Genomic DNA, 25,861 nt, shown 5'->3' with positions numbered 1-25,861 from the left:
TCTGTATCTGTCTCTGTGTCTCTGTATCTGTCCTCTCTGTGTCTCTGTATCTGTCTCTGTGTCTCTGTATCTGTCTCTCTGTGTCTCTGTATCTGTCTCTGTGCCTGTCTCTGTAATCTGTGTCTCTGTATCTCTGGTCTGTCTCTGTGTCTCTGTGTCTCTGTGTCTCTGTGTCTCTGTATCTGTCTCTGTGTCTCTGTATCTGTCTCTGTGTCTCTGTATCTCTGTATCTGTCTCTGTGTCTCTGTGCCTGTATCTGTGTCTCTGTATCTGCGTCTCTGACTCTCTCTGTGCCTGTCTCTGTGTCTCTGACTCTCTCTGTGCTGTCTCTGTGTCTCTGTATCTGTCTCTGTGTCTCTGTGCCTGTATCTGTGTCTGTATCTCTGTATCTGTGTCTCTGTGCCTGTATCTGTGTCTCTGTATATGTGTCTCTGTATCTGTCTCTGTATCTCTGTGCCTGTCTCTGTGTCTCTGACTCTCTCTGTGCCTGTCTCTGTGTCTCTGTATCTGCGTCTCTGACTCTCTCTGTGCCTGTCTCTGTATCTCTGACTCTCTCTGTTGCCTGTCTCTGTGTCTCTGTATCTGTGTCTCTGACTCTCTCAGTGCCTGTCTCTGTGTCTGTCTGCCTGTCTCTGTGTCTCTCTCTTTGCCTGGTTTGCCTATCTCCTGTCTCTCTCTCTCGTCTCTCTCTCTCTCTCTCTCTCTCTCTCTCTCTCTTCTCTCTCTCTCTCTCTCTCTCTCTCTCTCTCTCTCTCTCTCTCTCTCTCTCTCCTCTCTCTCTCTCTCTCTCTCTCTCTCTCTCTCTCTCTCTCTCTCTCTCTCTCTCTCTCTCTCTCTCTCTCTCTCTCTCTCTCTCTCTCTCTCTCTCTCTCTCTCTCTCTCTCTCTCTCTCTCTCTCTCCTCTCTCTCTCTCTCTCTCTCTCTCTCTCTCTCTCTCTCTCTCTCTCTCTCTCTCTCTCTCTCCTGTGTCTCTCTCCTCTGTGTCTCTCTCTCTCTCTGTGTGTCTCTCTGTGTCTCTCTCTCTCTCTGTGTCTCTCTCTCTGTGTCTCTCTCTGTGTCTCTCTGTCTCAAACCCTTATCTGATCTGGGCTGTGAATAGCCTGGGTGTTTTGTTGTACCCATAGTGAGTAAAACCCCTCCCTCTGATTGCAGACTCAGCCCCGCTTAGGGAGACGGGCGAGCTGAAGCCTGAGGCAAAGGTGTTTACCGAAAGAGAATAAGAAATAGTGGAACTGAAGGGGAGAAAGAAAACTCCCCCCAAACTCTCTACTTCTTAAAGATTGAGCCTGTCAGCTGGTCGGGATATTTCTTTATTGTGATAATGGTATATGGAAAGCCGTAGAAATAGCCGCGATAGTGCAGGAGTAAATGAGTACTTCAGTATCAGGCGATAACGTTTTATTATGGACTAGCAATATATATTATAAGACGCTCTGGAGAGAGCTCTCTCCTCTCTCTCTCCTCTCTTTCCTCCTCTCTTTCCTCTCTCTCTCTTTCTTTCTTCTCTCTCTCTCTCTCTCTCTCTCTCTCTCTCTCTCTCTCTCTCTCTCTCTCTCTCTCTCTCTCTCTCCTCTTTCTGTCCTCTCCTCTCTCGCTCTCTCCTCGCCTCTCTCTCCTCTCTCTCCTCTCTCTCTCCTCTCTCTCTCTCCTCTCTCTCTGTCCTCTCTCTCTCTGTCCTCTGTCCTCTCTCTTTCTACTCTCCTCTCTCTCCTCTTCCTCTCTCTCCTCTCTCTCCTCTTCCTCTCTCTCCTCTTCCTCTCTCTTCTCTCTCCTCCTCTCCTCTTTCTCTTCTCTCTCTCTCCTCTCTCTCTCCTCTCTCCTCCTCTCTCTCCCCTCTCTCTTCTCTCTCTCCTCTCTCTCTCCTCTATTTCTCTTCTCTCTCCTCTCTCTCCTCTCCTCTTCTCTCTCTCCTCTCCTCTCTCTCTCTTCTCTCTCTCTTCTCTCTCTTCTCTCTCCTCTCTCTCTTCTCTCTCCTCTCTCTCCTCTCTCTCTCCTCTCTCTCTCCTCTCTCCTCTCTCTCTCCTCTCTCTTCTCTCTCTCTCCCTCCCCCCCTCTCTCTCTCTCTCTCTCTCTCTCTCTCTCTCTCTCTCTCTCTCTCTCTCTCTCCTCTCTCTCTCTCTCTCTCTCTCTCTCTCTCCTCTCTCTCCTCTCTCTTCTCTCCTCTCTCTCTCTCTTCTCTCTCCTCTCTCTTCTCTCTCTCTCTTCTCTCTCCTCTCTCTCCTCTCTTCTCTCTCTCCTCTCTCTCTTCTCTCTCTCCTCCTCTCTCTCCTCTCTCTTTTCTCTCTCCCTCCCTTCTCTCTCTCCTCTCTCTCTTCTCTCTCCCTCCCCTCTCTCTCTCCTCTCTTCTCTCTCCTCTCTTCTCTCCCCTCTCTCTTCTCTCTCCTCTCTCTCTTCTCTCTCCTCTCTTCTCTCTCTCCTCTCTTCTCTCTCTCTCTCCTCTCTTTTCTCTCTTCTCTCTTCTCTCTCTCTTCTCTCTCTTCTCTCTCTCTTCTCTCTCTTCTCTCTCTCCTCTCTCTCCTCTCTCTCCTCTCTCTCATCTCTCTCATCTCCTCTCTCTCCTCTCTCTCCTCTATCTCTCCTCTCTCTTCTCATAATGCCAATTGTTGGTCCCCAATAAAAGAGTTATCGCCCCAATTCTGCATATAATAAAATAGTAGTCACATTGTAACTCAGGGGGGCTCAACTCCGGTCCTTAAGACCCCCCAACAGGTCAGGTGTTAAGGATATCCCAGTTTCAGCACAGGTGGCTCAATCAGTCCCTGCTTCAGCACAGGAGGTTCAACCAGTCCCTGCTTCAGCACAAGTGGCTCAATCAGTCCCTGCTTCAGCACAGGTGGCTCAATGAGTCCCTGCATCAGCACAGGTGGCTCTTCGGAGCAGGGACTCCTTTTCCTAAATGTTACTTTTATGTCTGAAGCGCCTCTTCCCATCATGTGTTATTTCATTTGTATTATGTGTTATTTATATGCTTGTCCCGTGTATTACTGCTGTGCAGCGCTGTGTACATGAATGGCGCTATATAATAAAGACGTATATACAGCTTCACCCACTTCAATGGCAGTGCTCTCACTGGTTTTTTGGACATCGTCCCCTTCCCCTCTGCGGCTGAATTATCTTTCCTTGCTTTTGGTGCCAGGGTAACGTGTCAGCTATTAATCTTACTCACAAATATATGGCAAAAACACGCTGGTGGTGTTCTAGTGACTGCAGGGTATCAGGGACAGGCTCAGACAGTCCTGGGTGTATATGTAATGCGGGGTGACTGCAGAGTATCAGGGACAGGCTCAGACAGTCCTGAGTGTATATGTAATGCGGGGTGACAGCAGAGTATCAGGGACAATCCTGGGTGTATATGTAATGCGGGGTGACTGCAGAGTATCGGGGACAGGCTCAGGCAGTCCTGGGTATATATGTAATGCGGGGTGACTGCAGAGTATCAGGGACAGGCTCAGACAGTCCTGGGTGTATATGTAATGCGGGGTGACTGCAGAGTATCGGGGACAGGCTCAGACAGTCCTGGGTGTATATGTAATGCGGGGTGACTGCAGAGTATCAGGGACAGGCTCAGACAGTCCTGGGTGTATATGTAATGCGGGGTGACTGCAGAGTATCAGGGACAGGGTCAGACAGTCCTGGGTGTATAAGTAATGCGGGGTGACTGCAGAGTATCAGGAACAGGCTCAGACAGTCCTGGGTGTATATGTAATGCGGGGTGACTGCAGAGTATCGGGGACAGGCTCAGACAGTCCTGGGTTTATATGTAATGCGGGGTGACTGCAGAGTATCAGGGACAGGGTCAGACAGTCCTGGGTGTATAAGTAATGCGGGGTGACTGCAGAGTATCAGGGACAGGGTCAGACAGTCCTGGGTGTATATGTAATGCGGGGTGACTGCAGAGTATCAGGGACAGGGTCAGACAGTCCTAGGTGTATATGTAATGCAGGGTATTTTTTTATTATAAAAAAAAACATATTAATACAAAAGCAACAAACTTAAATTAAAATATACAATTTTATAGAATATTTACACAGTATACAGAAAATATTAACACACTTATATCTGAACACCCGCCCATCTTCTCGCCCAGGACTTTATATCCCACCTGTCTCTCGCCCTCTGCTTTATTTGCTTATGTTGGGCGACCTCCTGGCTGTAGATAAGATGTTTGTTTACTTTGGTTCTTTGCCCAAATCCACTGAATCTTGCAAACACCCCGTTTTCCCTATCAGTGCTGGGATAATAATTACCCTGTTACTACAGAGCACAGTGTGACAGTGACACAGAGAGGAGACCTGTCTCTCCTAGCATAGTGTGACAGTGACACAGAGAGGAGACCTGTGTCCCAGAGAGAGAGAGAGTGTCTCTCGTCTCCTAGCACAGTGTGACAGTGACACAGAGAGGAGACCTGTGTCCCAGAGAGAGAGAGTCTCTCCTAGCACAGTGTGACAGTGACACAGAGAGGAGACCTGTCTCTCCTAGCACAGTGTGACAGTGACACAGAGGAGACCTATGTCCCAGAGAGTGTCTCTCCTAGCACAGTGTGACAGTGACACAGAGGAGACCTGTGTCCCAGAGAGAGTGTCTCTCCTAGCACAGTGTGACAGTGACACAGAGAGGAGACCTGTGTCCCAGAGACAGTCTCTCCTAGCACAGTGTGACAGTGACACAGAGAGGAGACCTGTGTCCCAGAGAGAGTGTCTCTCCTAGCACAGTGTGACAGTGACACAGAGAGGAGACCTGTGTCCCAGAGAGAGAGAGTCTCTCCTAGCACAGTGTGACAGTGACACAGAGAGGAGACCTGAGTCCCAGAGACAGTGTCTCTCCTAGCACAGTGTGACAGTGACACAGAGAGGAGACCTGTGTCCCAGAGAGAGAGTGTCTCTCCTAGCACAGTGTGACAGTGTCTCTCCTAGCACAGTGTGACAGTGACACAGAGAGGAGACCTGTGTCCCAGAGACAGTGTCTCTCCTAGCACAGTGTGACAGTGACACAGAGAGGAGACCTGTGTCCCAGAGAGAGTCTCTCCTAGCACAGTGTGACAGTGACACAGAGAGGAGACCTGTGTCCCAGAGAGAGAGTGTCTCTCCTAGCACAGTGTGACAGTGTCTCTCCTAGCACAGTGTGACAGTGTCTCTCCTAGCACACTGTGACAGTGACACAGAGAGGAGACCTGTGTCCCAGAGAGAGTCTCTCCTAGCTCAGTGTGACAGTGACACAGAGAGGAGACCTGTGTCCCAGAGAGTGTCTCTCCTAGCACAGTGTGACAGTGACACAGAGAGGAGACCTGTGTCCCAGAGAGAGGGTGTCTCTCCTAGCACAGTGTGACAGTGACACAGAGAGGAGACCTATGTCACAGAGACAGTCTCCTAGCACAGTGTGACAGTGACACAGAGAGGAGACCTGTGTCCCAGAGACAGTGTCTCTCCTAGCACAGTGTGACAGTGACACAGAGGAGACCTATGTCCCAGAGAGAGTGTCTCTCCTAGCACAGTGTGACACTGACACAGGGAGGAGACCTGTGTCCCAGAGAGAATGTCTCTCCTAGCACAGTGTGACAGTGACACAGAGAGGAGACCTGTGTCCCAGAGAGTGTCTCTCCTAGCACAGTGTGACAGTGACACAGAGAGGAGACCTATGTCACAGAGACAGTCTCTCCTAGCACAGTGTGACAGTGACACAGAGAGGAGACCTGTGTCCCAGAGACAGTGTCTCTCCTAGCACAGTGTGACAGTGACACAGAGGAGACCTATGTCCCAGAGAGAGTGTCTCTCCTAGCACAGTGTGACAGTGACACAGAGAGGAGACCTGTGTCCCTGAGAGAGAGAGTCTCTCCTAGCACAGTGTGACAGTGACACAGAGAGGAGACCTGTGTCCCAGAGAGAGAGAGTCTCCTAGCACAGTGTGACAGTGACACAGGGAGGAGACCTGTGTCCCAGAGAGAGAGAGTCTCCTAGCACAGTCTGACAGTGACACAGAGAGGAGACCTGTGTCCCAGAGAGAGAGTCTCTCCTAGCACAGTGTGACAGTGACACAGAGAGGAGACCTGTGTCCCGGAGAGAGTCTCTCCTAGCACAGTGTGACAGTGACACAGAGAGGAGACCTGTGTCCCGGAGAGAGTCTCCTAGCACAGTGTGACAGTGACACAGAGAGGAGACCTGTGTCCCAGAGAGAGTCTCTCCTAGCACAGAGTGACAGTGACACAGGGAGGAGACCTGTGTCCCAGAGAGAGAGAGGGTCTCTCCTAGCACAGTGTGACAGTGACACAGAGAGGAGACCTGTGTCCCAGAGAGAGAGTCTCTCCTAGCACAGTGTGACAGTGACACAGAGAGGAGACCTGTGTCCCGGAGAGAGTCTCATAGCACAGTGTGACAGTGACACAGAGAGGAGACCTGTGTCCCAAAGAGTGTCTCTCCTAGCACAGTGTGACAGTGACACAGAGAGGAGACCTGTGTCCCGGAGACAGTCTCTCCTAGCACAGTGTGACAGTGACACAGAGAGGAGACCTGTGTCCCAGAGAGAGAGAGGGTCTCTCCTAGCACAGTGTGACAGTGACACAGAGAGGAGACCTGTGTCCCGGAGAGAGTCTCCTAGCACAGTGTGACACTGACACAGAGAGGAGACCTGTGTCCCGGAGAGAGTTTCTCCTAGCACAGTGTGACAGTGACACAGAGAGGAGACCTGTGTCCCGGAGAGAGTCTCCTAGCACAGTGTGACAGTGACACAGAGATGAGACCTGTGTCCCAGAGAGAGAGAGTGTCTCTCCTAGCACAGTGTGACAGTGACACAGAGAGGAGACCTGTGTCCCGGAGAGAGTCTCCTAGCACAGTGTGACAGTGACACAGAGAGGAGACCTGTGTCCGAGAGAGAGAGAGTGTCTCTCCTAGCACAGTGTGACAGTGACACAGAGAGGAGACCTGTGTCCCAGAGAGAGAGAGAGTCTCTCCTAGCACAGTGTGACAGTGACACAGAGAGGAGACCTGTGTCCCAGAGAGAGGGTGTCTCTCCTAGCACAGTGTGACAGTGACACAGAGAGGAGACCTGTGTCCCGGAGACAGTCTCTCCTAGCACAGTGTGACAGTGACACAGAGAGGAGACCTGTGTCCCAGAGAGTGTCTCTCCTAGCACAGTGTGACAGTGACACAGAGAGGAGACCTGTGTCCCAGAGAGTGTCTCTCCTAGCACAGTGTGACAGTGACACAGAGAGGAGACCTGTGTCCCAGAGAGAGGGTGTCTCTCCTAGCTCAGTGTGACAGTGACACAGAGAGGAGACCTGTGTCCCGGAGAGAGTGTCTCTCCTAGCACAGTGTGACACTGACACAGGGAGGAGACCTGTGTCCCAGAGACAGTGTTTCTCCTAGCACAGTGTGACAGTGACACAGAGAGGAGACCTGTGTCCCGGAGACAGTCTCTCCTAGCACAGTGTGACAGTGACACAGAGAGGAGACCTGTGTCCCAGAGAGTGTCTCTCCTAGCACAGTGTGACAGTGACACAGAGAGGAGACCTGTGTCCCAGAGAGTGTCTCTCCTAGCACAGTGTGACAGTGACACAGAGAGGAGACCTGTGTCCCAGAGAGAGGGTGTCTCTCCTAGCTCAGTGTGACAGTGACACAGAGAAGAGACCTGTGTCCCGGAGAGAGTGTCTCTCCTAGCACAGTGTGACACTGACACAGGGAGGAGACCTGTGTCCCAGAGACAGTGTTTCTCCTAGCACAGTGTGACAGTGACACAGAGGAGACCTATGTCCCAGAGAGAGTCTCTTCTAGCACAGTGTGACAGTGACACAGAGGAGACCTATGTCCCAGAGAGAGAGTGTCTCTCCTAGCACAGTGTGACAGTGACACAGAGAGGAGACCTGTGTCCCAGAGAGAGGGTGTCTCTCCTAGCACAGTGTGACAGTGACACAGAGAGGAGACGTGTCTCTCCTAGCACAGTGTGACAGTGACACAGAGAGGAGACCTGTGTCCCAGAGAGAGAGAGTCTCACCTAGCACAGAGTGACAGTGACACAGGGAGGAGACCTATGTCTCAGAGTGTCCCTCCTAGCACAGAGTGACAGTGTCCCAGAGAGAGAGTGTCCCTCCTAGCACAGAGTGACAGTGTCCCAGAGAGAGAGTGTCCCTCCTAGCACAGAGTGACAGTGTCCCAGAGAGAGAGACTCCCTCCCAGGCGTTACTCCCAGCAGACGTGTGTTTGATGAGTAGTATCCTCTGCAGGAGGGAGACAGGCACACAGTGTTGTAACCTATAGTGGCGCTGAGCATAGCAGGAAACGAGACCTGCCAGGTTCCCCCAGCAGGGACGGGGCTGATGTCGCGTTGAGTGGTGCAGAGTAACTGGGCGATGGGTTTCCACGCAGGAGACAGGAGAGGACCCAAAGGAGAGCACGTTCCCTGCAGGAATAACCCTTTCACAGCCAGAGGCCTCTGAGCAGTATGTGGGTGTATGTGTATATATATATATATATATATATATACATATATATATATATATATATATATATATATATATATATATATATATATACACATACTGTATATATCTCTATCTCAAATAAAAAGATCACTTGGGAGCACATTTACATAGACAGGTCTGCACCCCTGCCTTTCACCATTATCACCTAGCATACAGTGCTCGCACTGCAGCAAGGGATTCTGGGAAATGACAGGCAAATGAGCACACAGTGCACCTTTTGCCTGAAATCCATTTTTACATGGAACGCTTATAAGCTAATGCTCGCTGTTAACACAGCTTTTGAGCACAGCCTGGGAATCAGATGCAAAGCCAGGGAAACCACTCGCAGACATAATGGGTGTCAGTGTGGGGTTGGTTGTACTGGCTCTGCAATTTTCAAGGCAGTAGGATTTACCATACACATTTATTTAAAATGTACATGTAACAGTGTTCCCCCCACCCGATCGCAGATAGGAGTCATTACAGGGTGTATGGGGCATGATACCTGCTGGCAACAGGAGGGCTGAGTCGTCCGCCGGTGGAAGTGGAGACACAGGATCAGGCTTTTGGGGTTCACACCCCACATATCTCTTTAGCAGTGCAACGCCTCCATCTGCCGTAGGATACAGGAGCTGAAGGTGATCTCCCACGGTATAACTTATTACGTCTCCCCTCAGTAAGGTCAGGCGCCAGGCAGGAGGTATATTGCAAACAGGAGCGGGTTTATTACTACCCTCTGCAGTAACAGGAACAAGGCAGGATCTGCTCAATACAGTCTCTCAGGATTCACTGGATGATGGTCCCTGGACAGCCACTACAGGCCAAGGGAAACCCCACGGTGTCTACTGGCAAACCTGATAATACCAGGGTTTACTGCCAGCCCTAGGGCAGAATATTAGCCATACCCAACCATTGCTACATACACTTAACATTTTACACACTTAAAATGTGTATGGTGTGTATATATATATATACAGTAAGGCCAGTTAAATTTACAGTAAGGGCAGTTAAAATGTGGAATTCATTACCCATGGAGACTGTGATGGCAGATACAATAGATTTGTTCAAAAAAAGGTTGGACATCTTTTTAGATGGGAAAGGTATACAGGGATATACCAAATAAGTAAACATGGGAAGGATGTTGATCCAGGGATTAATCCGATTGCCAATTCTTGGAGTCAGGAAGGAATTAATTTTTCCCCTTAATGGGTTTTTTTTGTTTTCCTTCCTCTGGATCAATAAGTAAGTATAGATATAGAATAAAGTATCTGTTGTCTAAATTTAGCATAGGTTGAACTTGATGGACGTACGTCTTTTTTCAACCTCATCTACTATGTAACTATGTAACTATGTAACTATGTAACATCCCGATTTCTGAAACATTAAAATGTGGGGAAAAAAAGTGCATCTGAGAATGGAGGAAATACGGGAATACATTTGTAAGGCTGCGCTTATAGTGCCAGTGGCAGCGACGCGACGTCGCTTCAAAACAAATGTACTGAAGCCGTCGCGTGCGCTTATAGTGGGAGCGACGTGGCAGAGCGACAGGGTTGGGCTCAATCGCTAGAAGTCACTTCAATTTGATTTTTCCAGCGATCGTAGCGTGACGTCGCTGTCGCCAGCACTATAAGCGCAGCCTAAGTCAAGGTTTCAGCTTGTTAGACTAACTCAGAATCCTTTTTAATCTACAGAACTGGCTCTTAGGTATATTATCTCACCACTTGTTGAGGTGGTTGCTGGAAGCATGGAGGTAGCTATTAACTACTTCTGCCTTAAAATGAGTTTTTGTTCTGATATTATAATCCATGTCCACTGAGGGAACCACATCCCCCAAAACTATTTGATCAGAATTGATCACAAATGTAAATTTGAGGCCCAAATCATTGTTGTTAAAAGATATCAAAATATCTCCAAGGGCTTCCTCCTCTTCATCCCATACTAAAATTATATCGTCTATGAAACGGCCATATAACTCCAGGCCCGCCCCCCCCCCCCCCCCCAAGCTGGGTGTTAATTGAAACATCGAGGTCCTCTCACAACTGGGGTGTCCATGGCTGTTCCACACGTCCGCAAATAAAATGTATTTCCAAAAAAAGAAAATGACTGTGTTTCAAAATCAAATCCATGCTAGGCAAGAGAAATGCTCGTTGCGAAGGATGAAATGAAGCAGCAGACGCCCCAAAAATATAGAACTGCCTCCACTCTTTTGGAATGCTCGATACCGGTGTCGAGGGACGGGACATCACGGGGTGCCCGCCTACAGGAGTCTTTCCATGTAGTCCTCGAAGTGGAGTCGATGACGTGCGTGCAGCGTGTCTCTCAGATAGGATCTGAGTTTGGTGACAAACAGTTGTAGATAACGATCTACATATTGTGACACGCTAGACGTCATCGAATCCACCCCGGAGACAATGGGTCTAGCCGGTGGATTGGCAAGACTCTTATGTACAGGACCGCAGGGCTAAACTTTCCACTGAGGCCCCCCCACCCACGTGTCAACGGCCTTGCGAGAACCAGCTACTCCCACCCTTCTAACACACCCCCTCACTCTCAACCTCCCTCCTTACATTCCCCATCACTCTTCCCCCCCCGCCATGTATTTCTCCCCCCCACTCAATAACCCCCCTCCCCAAATACGTAGGGCCTGGCCAGTATCGTTGAATCACCCAGGAACAGCCGGTGGGAAGTCTCCAGCTGGAAGCCTCATATTCCTCGGGGGCGATATCACCTGCGGAGTACGCTCGCGTCGGCGGGAACACCGCGGACAGAAGGACCGCTGCCATTCTCTGCCCCCGACCCTGGGTGGTCTAAATGCCGGATACGGCTTATGTTTGTGAGTGCGACACTTATATTTAATTTTTTTTTATTAATAAAAGCAATCTGCCCCAATTATTGCCGTTCTTTGCCCCATGTGGGAATCCCCCGCCCTCCATTTGGGTCTGTTGGATGCCTGACGAGGGTGCCTAGAGGATCTTATGAGTTGGTCGCTCCTAATAACCACCCCGCCTGATTTACCCGCGGCAAATGTGAGTGGGGCCACGTCAACGACATATAAACCTCACCATCTGTTTACACTGTATTACACTATATTGCGTGCTGTTTATTTTCACATAATCCTGGACCTATTTGCGCTCTGGATCCTGGTTCACATTTCGCTTTTGAACTTGGTTTGAGTCCATTCGAAGAACGGCTCTATTGCCAGGAACTGGTATCAATTTTCACTACTCACTACAAGAGTGATGCGCCATTTACATACACATAAGTGTTTTTTGCGCTTGAATATATATATATATATATATATATATATATATATATATATATATATATATACTGTAACCTCCTGCTGTCCGGCCTTCCTGCCTCTCGCCTGTCTCCCCTACAATCTATCCTAAACGCTGCTGCCAGAATCACTCTACTCTTTCCTAGATCTGTCTCAGCGCCTCCCCTCCTGAAATCCCTCTCCTGGCTTCCTATCAAATCCCGCATCTCACACTCAATTCTCCTCCTCACTTTAAAAGCTTTACACTCTTCTGCCCCTCCTTACATCTCACACTAATATCTCACTATACACCCCTTTGCTCCTCCTTACATCTCACCCTAGTTTCTCGCTATGCACCATCCCGACTCTTGCGTTCTGCTCAAGGATGTCTTCTCTCTACCCCCTTTGTATCTAAAGCCCTCTCCCGCCTTAAACCTTTCTCACTGACTGCCCCGCACCTCTGGAATGCCCTTCCCCTCAGTACCCGACTAGCATCTTTAAGAACCACCTTAAAACACATCTGCTTAACGAAGCATATGAATAGCTCTGTGGATAATACGAGACACCTGATACATAAAGCTTGGCCCCCTGCAGACGCACTTACCAGTATTCCCTCCTACTGTCTCTGTACGTTCTCCCTACCTATCAATTAGACTGTAAGCTCCTCGGGGCAGGGACTCCTCTTCCTAAATGTTACTTTTATGTCTGAAGCACTTATTCCCATGCTCTGTTATTTATATTATTTGTTATTTATATGATTGTCCCGTGTATTAATGCTGTGACGCGCTATGTACACTAATGGCGCTATATAATTAAAGACATACATACATACATAGGAACTCGCAACTGGCAGCCATAGTTAAAGATACCAGACTTCACCAATAAAGTTAAAGAACAAAACAACTAAATATGGAAATAAGTTGCTCTTTTAACAGCGAAGCGTTGATAAGCCGGTGAGTCCGCCTGCGTGCGGGGCGCCTGGGGCAGAACAAGGAGCAGGTTGGGGCAGTTAATCATAACCCGCGGGGCCAGTTTGTGGAGCGTTTCAACTTTAAGTGGTGTCTTTTCCTGCCAGAAGCTGCAATTAGCTAATTAGCCTTAACAAGGCTAAGGTAAGACATACACCCATCAGAACTGAATAGGGAGTTAATGGTTTGTGCCCCGTTTCCTATGGATAGCGCGTCTCCCGATTCAAATCTGGTGCTGTTTTCCGGAGCCCTCTCGGAGCCGGGATTCAGGTGTGCGTCACGTGATCCGGAATGCGCTCGCTACATTGTTGACATTCATTCTAGTTTTCGCTGCCCCCCCCCCGCCGCCCCCCCCCGAAGGGCGTAAATGTCCCAAACGCGGCAGATTTCCGCCATGAATTTGCCGTTGGTGGGTTTTATAAGGCTGGCGTTAACCCCTTCACTCCCAGGGGCTTGCGGCGTGACGGCGGGCGAAGCGTTTAAAAGCAGCAGACCGACGCCATTTTCGCGAGGGCTTCGGGTCCCTGCAACGTGGGAAACGCAGGCGCATTCTTACGTTAGGGAGATGTGAGGGGGGGAGAGGAGGGGGCAGGGAGGGAGAGGAGAGGGGGGAGGGAGAGAGAGGGAGATGGGGAGAGAGAGACGATAGAGGGTGAAGAGGGAGAGAGAGAGGGAGAAAAGAGAGGGAGATGGGGTGAGAGAGAGAGAGAGAGAGAGAGAGAGAGAGAGAAAGAGAGGGAGAGAGAGAGGGAGAGAGAGAGGGAGAGAGAGGGAGAGAGAGAGATAAGACAGAGGAAGAAGAGAGGGGGAGAGGGAGAGAGAGAAAAGACAGGAAGAAGAGAGGGAGAGATAGGGAGAGGGAGAGAGAGAGGGAGAGAGAAAACAGAGGAAGAAGAGAGAGAGAGATAGGGAGAGAGAAGACAGGAAGAAGAGAGGGAGAGAGAGAGAGATAGGGAGAGAGAGAGAGAGAGAGAGAGAGGAAGAGAGAGAGAGAAGACAGAGGAAGAAGAGAGGGAGAGAGAGAGAGAAGACAGAGGAAGAAGAAAGGGAGAGAGAGAGAGAGAGTCCTCAAGGGTCTCCAACAGATCACGGTCTAAGGATATCCCTGCTTCAGCACAGGTGTCTCAATCAGTGGCTCAGTCATGATGACTGAGCCACCTGTGCTGAAGCAGTACCTGAGCTGTTGGTGGCCCTTGAGGACTGGAAGAGCTGCTCCTTGGGCACACAATGGGTGGGGATGTCACCTGCTCCTTAGGCACACAAGGGGTGGGGATGTCACCTGCTCCTGAGGCACACAAGGGGTGGGGATGTCACCTGCTCAAACTGGACCTGTTGGGTCTTGTGATAACTCTCCTATTCTCTGTCCCACGGCTGATACAGGTGTTGTTGGGTAACCCCTTACATGCATAAAGGATCAGCAACATCACTGCAGTATTAACCCTGCTCACTGCCAGCACGGCAAATGGGGTTAATTGGGGCTCAAAGGGGTTTATTCCCTAGACGTAGCTAATAATCCTTTTAGAAATTCCCCCAAACTTATAATGGGGTACCAGGTTTTATCTGTAGTTTACTCACGCTACAATGGCAACTCTATTTAATGAGGCGGAGGGGGGCAAAGGGTGAGTAGATATCGGGGTGTGCAGATGATAGTAAGAAAGGTATTTGTATGGGATATTGGGAGGAGTTATAGGGAGCGGTTATATGGGGTAATAGGAGGAGTTATAGCGAGCGGTTATATGGTGTAATGGGAGGAGTTATAGTGAAGGGTTATATGGGGCAATAGGAGGAGTTATAGGGAGCTGTTATATGGGGTAATAGGAGTTATAGGGAGCGGTTATATGGGGTAATAGGAGGAGTAATAGGGAGGGGTTATATGGGGTAATAGGAGGAGTTATTGGGAGCGGTTATATGGGGCAATAGGAGGAGTTATAGGGAGAGGTTATATGGGGTAATAGGAGGAGTTATAGGGAGCTGTTATATGGGGTAATAGGAGTTATAGGGAGCGGTTATATGGGGTAATAGGAGGAGTAATAGGGAGGGGTTATATGGGGTAATAGGAGGAGTTATTGGGAGCGGTTATATGGGGCAATAGGAGGAGTTATAGGGAGAGGTTATATGGGGTAATAGGAGGAGTTATAGGGAGGAGTTATATGGGGCAATAGGGGGAGTTATAGGGAGAGGTTATATGGGGTAATAGGAGGAATTATAGGGCACGGTTATATGGGGCAATAGGGAACAGTAAGCGGTATTACGGGGCAGTTATGTGGTAACCCCGGAGTATTTTGTTGCTGCGGTTGCTACGTGTACATTTGAACCTGCAGAACCGGCCGTACATAAACAGTCTCGGTGTCTTTTTATATCCCATTGTCCGACACACGTCCTCTTAACAACAAGGCGTCCTCCGAAAGGTCACCGCAAATTGGTGCCAGGTGTAAAGAGAGGGGACCCAGAGGTAATGACCTTGTGACACCATGACCTGGCCCCTCTCTGGTCTGATACCCCAACATGCAGCAGAGTCTATGGGGACACACCATTTCTTGTAGAGGGGGTCCCATGAATGTCTATGGGGACACACCATTTCTTGTAGAAGGGGGTACCATGAATGTCTATGGGGACACACCATTTCTTGTAGAAGGGGGTCCCATGAATGTCTATGGGGACACACCATTTCGTGTAGAGGGGGTCCCATGAATGTCTATGGGGACACACCATTTCGTGTAGAGGGGGTCCCATGAATGTCTATGGGGACACACCATTTCGTGTAGAGGGGGTCCCATGAATGTCTATGGGGACACACCATTTCTTGTAGAGGGGGTCCCATGAAAGTCTATGGGGACACACCATTTCTTGTAGAGGGGGTCCCATGAAAGTCTATGGGGACACACCATTTCTTGTAGAGGGGGTCCCATGAATGTCTATGGGGACACACCATTTCTTGTAGAAGGGGTCCCATGAAAGTCTATGGGGACACACCATTTCTTGTAGAAGGGGTCCCATGAAAGTCTATGGGGACACACCATTTCTTGTAGAGGGGGTCCCATGAAAGTCTATGGGGACACACCATTTCTTGTAGAGGGGGTCCCATGAAAGTCTATGGGGACACACCATTTCTTGTAGAAGGGGGTCCCATGAATGTCTATGGGGACACACCATTTCTTGTAGAAGGGGGTCCCATGAATGTCTATGGGGACACACCATTTCTTGTAGAGGGGGTCCCATGAATGTCTATGGGGACACACCATTTCTTGTAGAGGGGGTCCCATGAATGTCTATGGGGACACACCATTTCTTGTAGAGGGGGTCCCATGAATGTCTATGGGGACACACCATTTCTTGTAGAAGGGGGTCCCATGAATGTCTATGGGGACACACCATTTCTTGTAGAAGGGGGTCCCATGAATGTCTATGGGGACACACCATTTCTTGTAGAGGGGGTCCCATGAATGTCTATGGGGACACACCATTTCTTGTAGAAGGGGGTCCCATGAATGTCTATGGGGACACACCATTTCTTGTAGAAGGGGGTCCCATGAATGTCTATGGGGACACACCATTTCGTGTAGAGGGGGTCCCATGAATGTCTATGGGGACACACCATTTCGTGTAGAGGGGGTCCCATGAATGTCTATGGGGACACACCATTTCGTGTAGAGGGGGTCCCATGAATGTCTATGGGGACACACCATTTCTTGTAGAGGGGGTCCCATGAAAGTCTATGGGGACACACCATTTCTTGTAGAGGGGGTCCCATGAAAGTCTATGGGGACACACCATTTCTTGTAGAGGGGGTCCCATGAATGTCTATGGGGACACACCATTTCTTGTAGAAGGGGTCCCATGAAAGTCTATGGGGACACACCATTTCTTGTAGAAGGGGTCCCATGAAAGTCTATGGGGACACACCATTTCTTGTAGAGGGGGTCCCATGAAAGTCTATGGGGACACACCATTTCTTGTAGAAGGGGGTCCCATGAATGTCTATGGGGACACACCATTTCTTGTAGAAGGGGGTCCCATGAATGTCTATGGGGACACACCATTTCTTGTAGAGGGGGTCCCATGAATGTCTATGGGGACACACCATTTCTTGTAGAGGGGGTCCCATGAATGTCTATGGGGACACACCATTTCTTGTAGAGGGGGTCCCATGAATGTCTATGGGGACACACCATTTCTTGTAGAAGGGGGTCCCATGAATGTCTATGGGGACACACCATTTCTTGTAGAAGGGGGTCCCATGAATGTCTATGGGGACACACCATTTCTTGTAGAGGGGGTCCCATGAATGTCTATGGGGACACACCATTTCTTGTAGAAGGGGGTCCCATGAATGTCTATGGGGACACACCATTTCTTGTAGAAGGGGGTCCCATGAATGTCTATGGGGACACACCATTTCGTGTAGAGGGGGTCCCATGAATGTCTATGGGGACACACCATTTCGTGTAGAGGGGGTCCCATGAATGTCTATGGGGACACACCATTTCGTGTAGAGGGGGTCCCATGAATGTCTATGGGGACACACCATTTCTTGTAGAGGGGGTCCCATGAAAGTCTATGGGGACACACCATTTCTTGTAGAGGGGGTCCCATGAAAGTCTATGGGGACACACCATTTCTTGTAGAGGGGGTCCCATGAATGTCTATGGGGACACACCATTTCTTGTAGAAGGGGTCCCATGAAAGTCTATGGGGACACACCATTTCTTGTAGAAGGGGTCCCATGAAAGTCTATGGGGACACACCATTTCTTGTAGAGGGGGTCCCATGAAAGTCTATGGGGACACACCATTTCTTGTAGAAGGGGGTCCCATGAATGTCTATGGGGACACACCATTTCTTGTAGAAGGGGGTCCCATGAATGTCTATGGGGACACACCATTTCTTGTAGAGGGGGTCCCATGAATGTCTATGGGGACACACCATTTCTTGTAGAGGGGGTCCCATGAATGTCTATGGGGACACACCATTTCTTGTAGAGGGGGTCCCATGAATGTCTATGGGGACACACCATTTCTTGTAGAAGGGGGTCCCATGAATGTCTATGGGGACACACCATTTCTTGTAGAAGGGGGTCCCATGAATGTCTATGGGGACACACCATTTCTTGTAGAGGGGGTCCCATGAATGTCTATGGGGACACACCATTTCGTGTAGAGGGGGTCCCATGAATGTCAATGGGGACACACCATTTCTTGTAGAAGGGGGTCCCATGAATGTCTATGGGGACACACCATTTCTTGTATAGGGGGTCCCATGAGTGTCTATGGGGACACACCATTTCTTGTATAGGGGGGGCATGGTAGTTGCATTTAAATTGTGGGTCTGTCAACACTGAGAACAAATCAGCCTCACTGATGCCAGGGGGATGTTGCAGGGCGGAGTCGCAGGTGTGAAGGGGTTACACTCTTTTTGTGTTAACCAAACAAGCAGAACAAAGGAGGGGGGGGTTCAGCAAAAGGTGTTAACTCTTTCACTGCCAGGGGGCTTGCCATACAACAGAGGCTCCAGGGTTTAAGGCACAAGCCCCTCATTGTCACAGTGCCCCGGCCATGGAATCGCGGCGCATCTTGTCTGTCGGTAGAAATGAGGTCCCATGAGACGACCGGAGTGTGTGGTAGCTTAGTAGCGCGGTGATTCTAGCAGTTAGACTGCGGGTATCAGTGTGAGAGAGGGATATAGCTGGTGAGAGAGAGGGAGAGAGAGAAAGTGGGGAGAGAAAGTGAAAGAGGGGGAGAGGGAGAGAGAGAGCAGGAGAGATAGATACAGTAGAGAGAGAGAGGGAGAGAGAGAGAGCAGGAGAGATAGATACAGTAGAGAGAGAGAGAGAGTGGGAGAGAAAGAGTGGAAGAGAAAAAGTGGGAGAGAAAGAGTGGGTGAGAGTGGGAGAGAAAGAGTGGGAGTGGGAGAGAAAGATTGGGAGAGAATGGAAGAGAGAGAGAGATACAGTAGAGAGAGAGAATGAGGAAGAGAGAGAGTGGGAGAGAGGGAGAGAGAATGAGGAAGAGTGAGAGTGGGAGAGAGGGGGAGAGAATGAGGAAGAGAGAGAGTGAGAGAGAGGGAGAGATAATGAGGAAGAGAGAGAGAGGGAGAGAGGGAGAGAGGGAGAGAGGGAGAGAGGGAGAGAGAGAGATACAGTAGAGAGAGAGAGAGCATGAGGAAGAGAGAGTGTGGGAGAGAGGGAGGGAGAATGAGGAAGAGAGAGACTGAGAATGAGGAAGAGAGAGAGTGGGAGAGAGGGGGAGAGAATGAGGAAGAGAGAGAGAGGGAGGGAGAGAGAGAGAGAAAGAGAGAGAGTGGGAGAGAGGGCTCAGTTAATCCGCTGCCTCGGCAGAAAGAGATTCCTTTCAGGCCACAGAGAATACCGGTTTTCAAAACGTCCCCTAGCAACTCCCAGCCACATCGCTCTGCCTTTCATCGCTCTGTTTGGGACGGGGGTGCTGAGGGGGCAGAGGGGATGTCCCCTGCCGAGTGCGGAGGCCACACTAACCCCTTCACTGCCAGGGCAAAGGAGATACAAAGCTGGAGTCCTTGAAAACCAAAAAAAAAATCTTACACTTATTTATTGAAAGCCTGAAAAGGCCAAATATTTAAAAAAAAAAAGAACATCTGAATTCCCGATCGTTTAAGAAACCCTTTGTTTTTCCTCCCTCGAAGGCACTGTCTTTTTCAGGGCTCTTTAAAGATGGCGGAAATGTCTCTGCGCCAGGGGAAAACAGATCAGAGCATTCCCTGCCGTTGTTCTGGAGCACCTATTTTCCAGACTCCTCCCCTGCTTAACTGATCCCCGCCCACTTTCCACCTGTGCCACGCCCCCACACTGTAAAGTCCCGCCCCCGAGGAGCGACACAGCGCCCTCCCTATGTCCGCTGGTAGAGGTTGATGATGTTGGCCTTGTGCAGACGGGCCCACAAGTCTCTTTCCAGCAGGAAGTCGTGGTTAACGTGGAACACGATGGGAATGTTCGTCTTGTCGTAATAGTGGTTGGAATAGTTCTCGTAATCGCCTGTCATGAACCCGTAAGCGCTGACCTACAGGAGAGGGTAAAGGGAGCGGTTATATGGGGCAATAGGAGGAGGTATATTATATTTATATACGAGGCAATAGGAGGAGTTATAGGGAGCAATTATATGGGGTAATAGGAGGCGTTATAGGGAGCAATTATATGGGGCAATAGGAGGCGTTATAGGGAGCAATTATATGGGGCAATAGGAGGAGTTACAGGGGGCGGTTATATGGGGCAATAGGAGGAGTTATAGGGAGCGGTTATATGGGGTAATAGGAGGAGTTTTAGGGAGAGGTTATATGGGGCAATAGGAGGAGTTATAGGGAGCGGTTATATGGGGCAATAGGAGGAGTTATATGGGGCAATAGGAGGAGTTATAGGGAGCAATTATATGGGGTAATAGGAGGCGTTATAAGGAGGGGTTATATGGGGCAATAGGAGGAGTTATAGGGAGCGGTTATATGGGGTAATAGGAGGAGTTATAGGGAGCGGTTATATGGGGCAATAGGAGGAGTTATAGGAAGCGGTTTTATGGGGCAATAGGAGGAGTTATAGGGAGCGGTTATATGGCGTAATAGGAGGAGTTGTAGGGAGGGGTTATATGGGGTAATAGGAGGAGTTGTAGGAAGCGGTTTTATGGGGCAATAGGAGGAGTTATAGGGAGAGGTTATATGGGGCAATAGGAGGCGTTATAAGGAGGGGTTATATGGGGCAATAGGAGGAGTTATAGGAAGAGGTTATATGGGGCAATAAGAGGAGGTATATTATATTTATATATGGGGCAAATGGAGGAGCTATAGGAAGCGGTTATATGGGTTAATAGGAGGGCTTATAGGGAGTAATTTGAGGAGTTATAGTGAGAAGTTATATGGTGCAATTGGAGAAGTTATAGGGAGCGGTTGTATGGGTTAATAGGAGGGTTATAGGTAGGGGTTATATGGAATAATAAGAGGACATATAGGGAACAGTTTTATGAGCAATAAGAGGAGTTATAGGTAGCGTTTATATGGGGTAAGAGGAGGAGTTATAGGGAGCGTTTATATGGGGTAATAGGAGGAGTTATTGGGAGTGGTTATATGTGGTAATAGGAGGAGTTATAGGGAGCGGTTATATGGGGTAATAGGAGGAGTTATTGGGAGCGGTTATATGGGGTAATAGGAGGAGTTAAAGGGAGCGGTTATATGGGGTAAGAGGAGTTATAGTGAACGGTTATATGGGTAAGAGGAGGAGTTATAGGGAGCGGTTATATGGGGTAAGAGGAGGAGTTATAGGGAGCGGTTATATGGGATAATAGGAGGAGTTATAGGGAGCGGTTATATGGAGCAATGCTATGTTTGTCATGATAATATAATGAGATATTAAGTATTTAAATCAATCTAGCACACAAGGGGTCAATGTTGTCTACAAATTGTCTTAAAAATACAAGCATTGTGTTTACGTCCTGTCAGCCCACACCTGGCCCTGGTCAGCCCACACCTGGCCCCGGTCAGCCCACACCTGGCCCCGGTCAGCCCACACCTGGCCCCTGTGAGCCCACACCTGGCCCCTGTGAGCCCACACCTGGCCCCTGTCAGCCCACACCTGGCCCCTGTCAGCCCACACCTGGCCCCTGTGAGCCCACACCTGGCCCCTGTGAGCCCACACCTGGCCCCTGTCAGCCCACACCTGGCCCCTGTCAGCCCACACCTGGCCCCTGTCAGCCCACACCTGGCCCCTGTCAGCCCACACCTGGCCTAGTTTTATGGTTTGTAGGACTGATTATCTAGCGATAAGGACATCTGTTTTGTCAGAGATTTATTTATTTATTTATTTATAAAATATTTTACCAGGAAGTAATACATTGAGAGTTACCTCTCGTTTTCAAGTATGTCCTGGGCACAGAGTAAAACAAATAATACATGGTTACAAATACAGTTACATAAATGAACAAGGTATACATTTATATACAAGACATTGCTTGCACAGTTAAAGAAAATATATATTATGAGCGTATGAAACAGTTACAGACCAGATTAAAGTGTGAGACAGCCTTAGATTTGAAAGAACTTAAGCTGGTGGTGGATATGAGAGTCTCTGGTAGGTTGTTCCAGTTTTGGGGTGCACGGAAGGAGAAGGAGGAACGTCCGGATACTTTGTTGAGTCTTGGGACCATGAATAGTCTTTTGGAGTCTGATCTCAGGTGATAGGTACTGCATGTGGTAGGGGTGAGGAGCTTGTTCAGGTAGCTGGGTAGCTTGCCCAGAAAGTATTTGAGGGTGAGACAGGAAAGGTGAACTTTGCGCCTAGACTCTAGTGATGACCAATCTAGTTCTTTGAGCATTTCGCAGTGATGTGTGTTGTAGTTGCATTGGAGAACAAAACGACAAATTGAATTGTAGAGGGTGTCAAGTTTGCTAAGGTGGGTTTGAGAGATAGGGTCTGATTTGAGGGATCTTGGAGGTAAAGATTGAATCAGCGAGATAGCTGTGTGTTAACCCTTCAAGTTCTCCCATATATAGGTCACATGCTTACAGGTGTGCCATACCTGGGCTATATAGGGCAATAGGAGGAGATATAGGGAGTGGCTATATGGGGTAATAGGAGGAGTTATAGGGAGTGGGTATATAGGGCAATAGGAGGAGTTATAGGGAGCGGTTATATGGGGCAATAGGAGGAGTTATAGGGAGCGGTTATATGGGGTAATAGGAGGAGTTATAGGGAGCGGTTATATGGGGTAATAGGAGGAGTTATAGGCAGTGCCGTCTTAACGCATGGGCACACTGGGCAGTTGCCCGGGGGCCCCATGAGCATAGGGGCCCCACGCTAATCTATGCACAGACCAGAATTTAACACTAATTTTCCGATCTCCCGCCTCAACATTCAAACCTCCCGCTAACTCGGTAGAAGGAGAAAAATTACGACTTGTAGCGGAGAGTTGGCCGGGCCCCGTGCAATGCTTTGCCCGGGGGCCTATAATGCTGTTAAGACAGCCCTGGTTATACGGATGGGTTATATGTAACAATAGGTGACCTAATGGGTAATCGGTCCCTTCTGTCTGTGTCATTCTGTGACCATGTGGTGGGCGGGACAGAGCTGTTAAAGGTCCCCTCTGACCCTGAGGTCTGTCCGCAGTTACTTATGTGTGGGGAGGAGGTGTGAGGAAGGACTCACCTTGTCACAAAGGTGAAACGCAGTCAGCAGCACCAGGGCGCCCGTACTCGGCCTGTATAGGTCCCAGTAGTGTCCGTCCAGCGTGTCTGACCTTAAAAACCTGTGGAGAGATCAAATCTGAGAACAGGAACAGCGTTCAATTCCAGGAGCACTCGCTCCCAGGATATTAAAACCGAGCTACAGGGAGATGCAGCGATTTATACACCGTAAACTGAGGTCTGGAGGCTGAGGTGGGAATTGAACTCACAACCTTGAATACCTAAGGTTATAGGTTCAATTCCCACCTGGGACACTTACACACGGTGTGACCTTGGCCAATTTTTTTTTTAATCTCCCTTCTGATAATAATTGTAATGTTTGATAGCCTGATTACTCGTTCCTTTTCTCCTCACCTGTTCTTTAGATACCTCATGAAATCCGGGTGCGTCACTAACAGTTTCTTTAGGTCAAAAGAATTCCCGAAAACTTCCCGTGGGCGAATACTAGGGGAGGAGGAGACAACAAGTATATATAGATATAAACTCATATATTGACTAACTTAATCAGTGTATACCGGTACATATACATATACACACACAATAAGTTGGTAAATATATAATATATATGTATATTTATTAATATATTTACTAATTTAGTATATATATATATAAGTTAAGTTAAGTTATGGTGAGTAAAAAAAGTGACAAAAACCCTCCACAGCAAAGCAAATATGCAAATTTAAATACAACTGTATGCTCATCTGCATGTCTTAGGCAGGTCTGCAACTCTGCCTTTCACCATTATCACCCAGCACACAGCACTTCCACTGCAGCAAGGGATTCTGGGAAATGACATGCAAATGAGCACACAGTGCCACTTTTTGCTTCAAAAACCATTTTTAACATGGTTCCCTATAGGCTTAAGCTTGCTGCATGGTCATACTGTATATATAAGCACTTATGGGAATGGGACTCAAACATACATCATTATACTGTACAGGAAGCCCCAAAGTACATCCAATATGACAAATTATTTAGTTTGTTTCAATATATTTTAGTTCAATTTTTTGTCCAAAACATGTTTTTCCGCTTAGTGCGGCATTTCTAACCAGTTCAAACGGCCCAGTACCCCCCACGCAGCGCGTTTCCGGGACAGAACCCCAGAATGCCGTCACTTTTGGGTTAATAGTGATGGTTTCCCTGAAATCGGGGAACGGCTGCGATTTTTCGTCGCTCTGACGGGTAGCCTCGAAGCTAATGCGATGCAAAAAAAACGGCGCCCGTTAATAAAAGCCGCAGCGCTAGTCACGGGGATTTTCGGGGCGCAGAGATGCGTTAACCCATACACTGCCCGTGCGCATTGGCCACACGTTAAGTCGTGTTAATTAACGCAAGCGTTATACTCGTTACTCGTGTACGTTGTAATGATATAGCACGGGTAGGGTATAAAATTTATCTGCACAACCTCTAGCGAAGGGGGCGGCCAACTCCAGTCCTCAAGGGCCACCAACAGGTCAGGTTTTCAGGATGTCCCTGCTTCAGCGCAGGTGGCTCAATCAGTCCCATCTTCAGCGCAGGTGGCTCAATCAGAGGCTCAGTCGATTGATTGAGCCACCTGTGCTGAAGCTGGGATATCCTGAAAACCTGACCTGTTGAAAGCCCTTGAGGACTGGCGTTGGCACTCCACCTAGTGGTAGTCAGTGGGACTCACTAGGACGATATGTGGCCAGGATTAACCCCCGCAGACGTGGGACGGTACCCAGGTTATTTTGCAAGACGGCCCTTTGTTGCAGTCGGAAACGCGCGTTTTTTTTAAACATAAAAACACAACTTTTCTCGACTCTTCTGAACTTGGGGGGTGACTTTTATGAAATTGCCCTGATTGTAATGTATGTTTTTAACGGTGTATATGTCTGTATGAGCACACGCTATGGAAAGATTCCCTGTAAAATGCACTCTGGGTGCCACATGTAGAATGAGTGAAAACAAAATACTAACTGCAAATCAATTAAGTTCCCCATTAAGTCCACTTATTAAGGTGTCGATATATAATTTATAACCATATAAGTTGCTATACTTGATAAATACTCTGCAACCAACTCTAGTGACTATTAATAAAGCTCCATGTCTGGTAATTAGAACTAGCTCACTACAAAAAACAAAACAAAATATGAACCTATTGATCCCCAAAGGGATCAAAAGAACGACCGTCTAATCGCATGCACTCTATGATTATAAATTGTTTAAATGGTAAATACTATGGGGCCTATGCAGAGAGCAGCGAGGCGCGGTATATCGCCAGGCTGCAGGGAAATTTTTAATGAAAAATGCATTAACTGGCGCGAAAGAGGGGAAAAGAGAGAAAAGCGCCATTTTTTGTTGTTGTTGTAAAAACGCGCCGCGCGGTTGGCGCGAACCTATAATTATGCAGTATTTCAAACCGCCGTATGCAGAAAGGCACGATCGCCATCTAGCGGCTGATCGCGCCATTGAAATGGAGAGATATTCTCCAATTAGCTCCGCCAAAAAAAGTTGGCAGGAAGCTGGAGCTCACCGGCGAGAGGGACAAGGAAAAAAAAAACGCGCTTTTTTTCAAACAAGTTTCTACAGCGCGAATCTCTCCGTTTTCAACTCTCCATATTCGTGCATGGTAATAATGTAACTTATCGTACCTCTTTGCATACGGAGATAAATTCACGCCATTATATGTAGAAGTGGTTAAAATCTCCAATTTTTAAAAGCGCTGCTCTCTGCATAGGCCCCTAAGAGTATGTATAGCTCCCTCCCAATAGACAGGGTCTTAATAAAAAAACAAAAATAATACAATTTTATTACATCCAAATTAAATATATGTGACACTGTGAAAAATCTAAATACACTAAAAATGGTTAAAATCCCAGTTGAGGAGTATCAGTATAAATGGTAAGTATTAATCACCTAAATAGTTAGTGTTTATTTCTGCTGCGACACCAGCAAAAAGATCAATTCTATAGGAAACGAAAAGTAACCTTTAGTACATTAATAGCTTGACATAATGTATAATTATGGAAT

General features: G+C 48.4%; 1 protein-coding gene across 1 annotated transcript in view; it reads right to left on the bottom strand.

Moving 5' to 3' along the window:
* Positions 1 to 19,221: 19,221 nt before the first annotated feature.
* Positions 19,222 to 25,861, bottom strand: part of LOC142472657 (alpha-N-acetylgalactosaminide alpha-2,6-sialyltransferase 1-like) — a 25,271-nt gene continuing 18,631 nt past the window's right edge. The window contains exons 7-9 of the mRNA XM_075579749.1: positions 23,225 to 23,314; positions 22,833 to 22,932; positions 19,222 to 19,707 (exon numbers count right to left, since the gene is read on the bottom strand). Coding sequence (XP_075435864.1) covers positions 19,537 to 19,707; positions 22,833 to 22,932; positions 23,225 to 23,314 — 361 coding nt within the window. The 3' untranslated portion in view covers positions 19,222 to 19,536. The remainder of the gene's footprint in view (positions 19,708 to 22,832; positions 22,933 to 23,224; positions 23,315 to 25,861) is intronic.

The sequence above is a fragment of the Ascaphus truei genome, chromosome 22, assembly GCF_040206685.1.
Source record: "Ascaphus truei isolate aAscTru1 chromosome 22, aAscTru1.hap1, whole genome shotgun sequence".
Classification (NCBI taxonomy): domain Eukaryota; kingdom Metazoa; phylum Chordata; class Amphibia; order Anura; family Ascaphidae; genus Ascaphus; species Ascaphus truei.
This window is presented reverse-complemented; position numbering and strand designations above follow the sequence as displayed.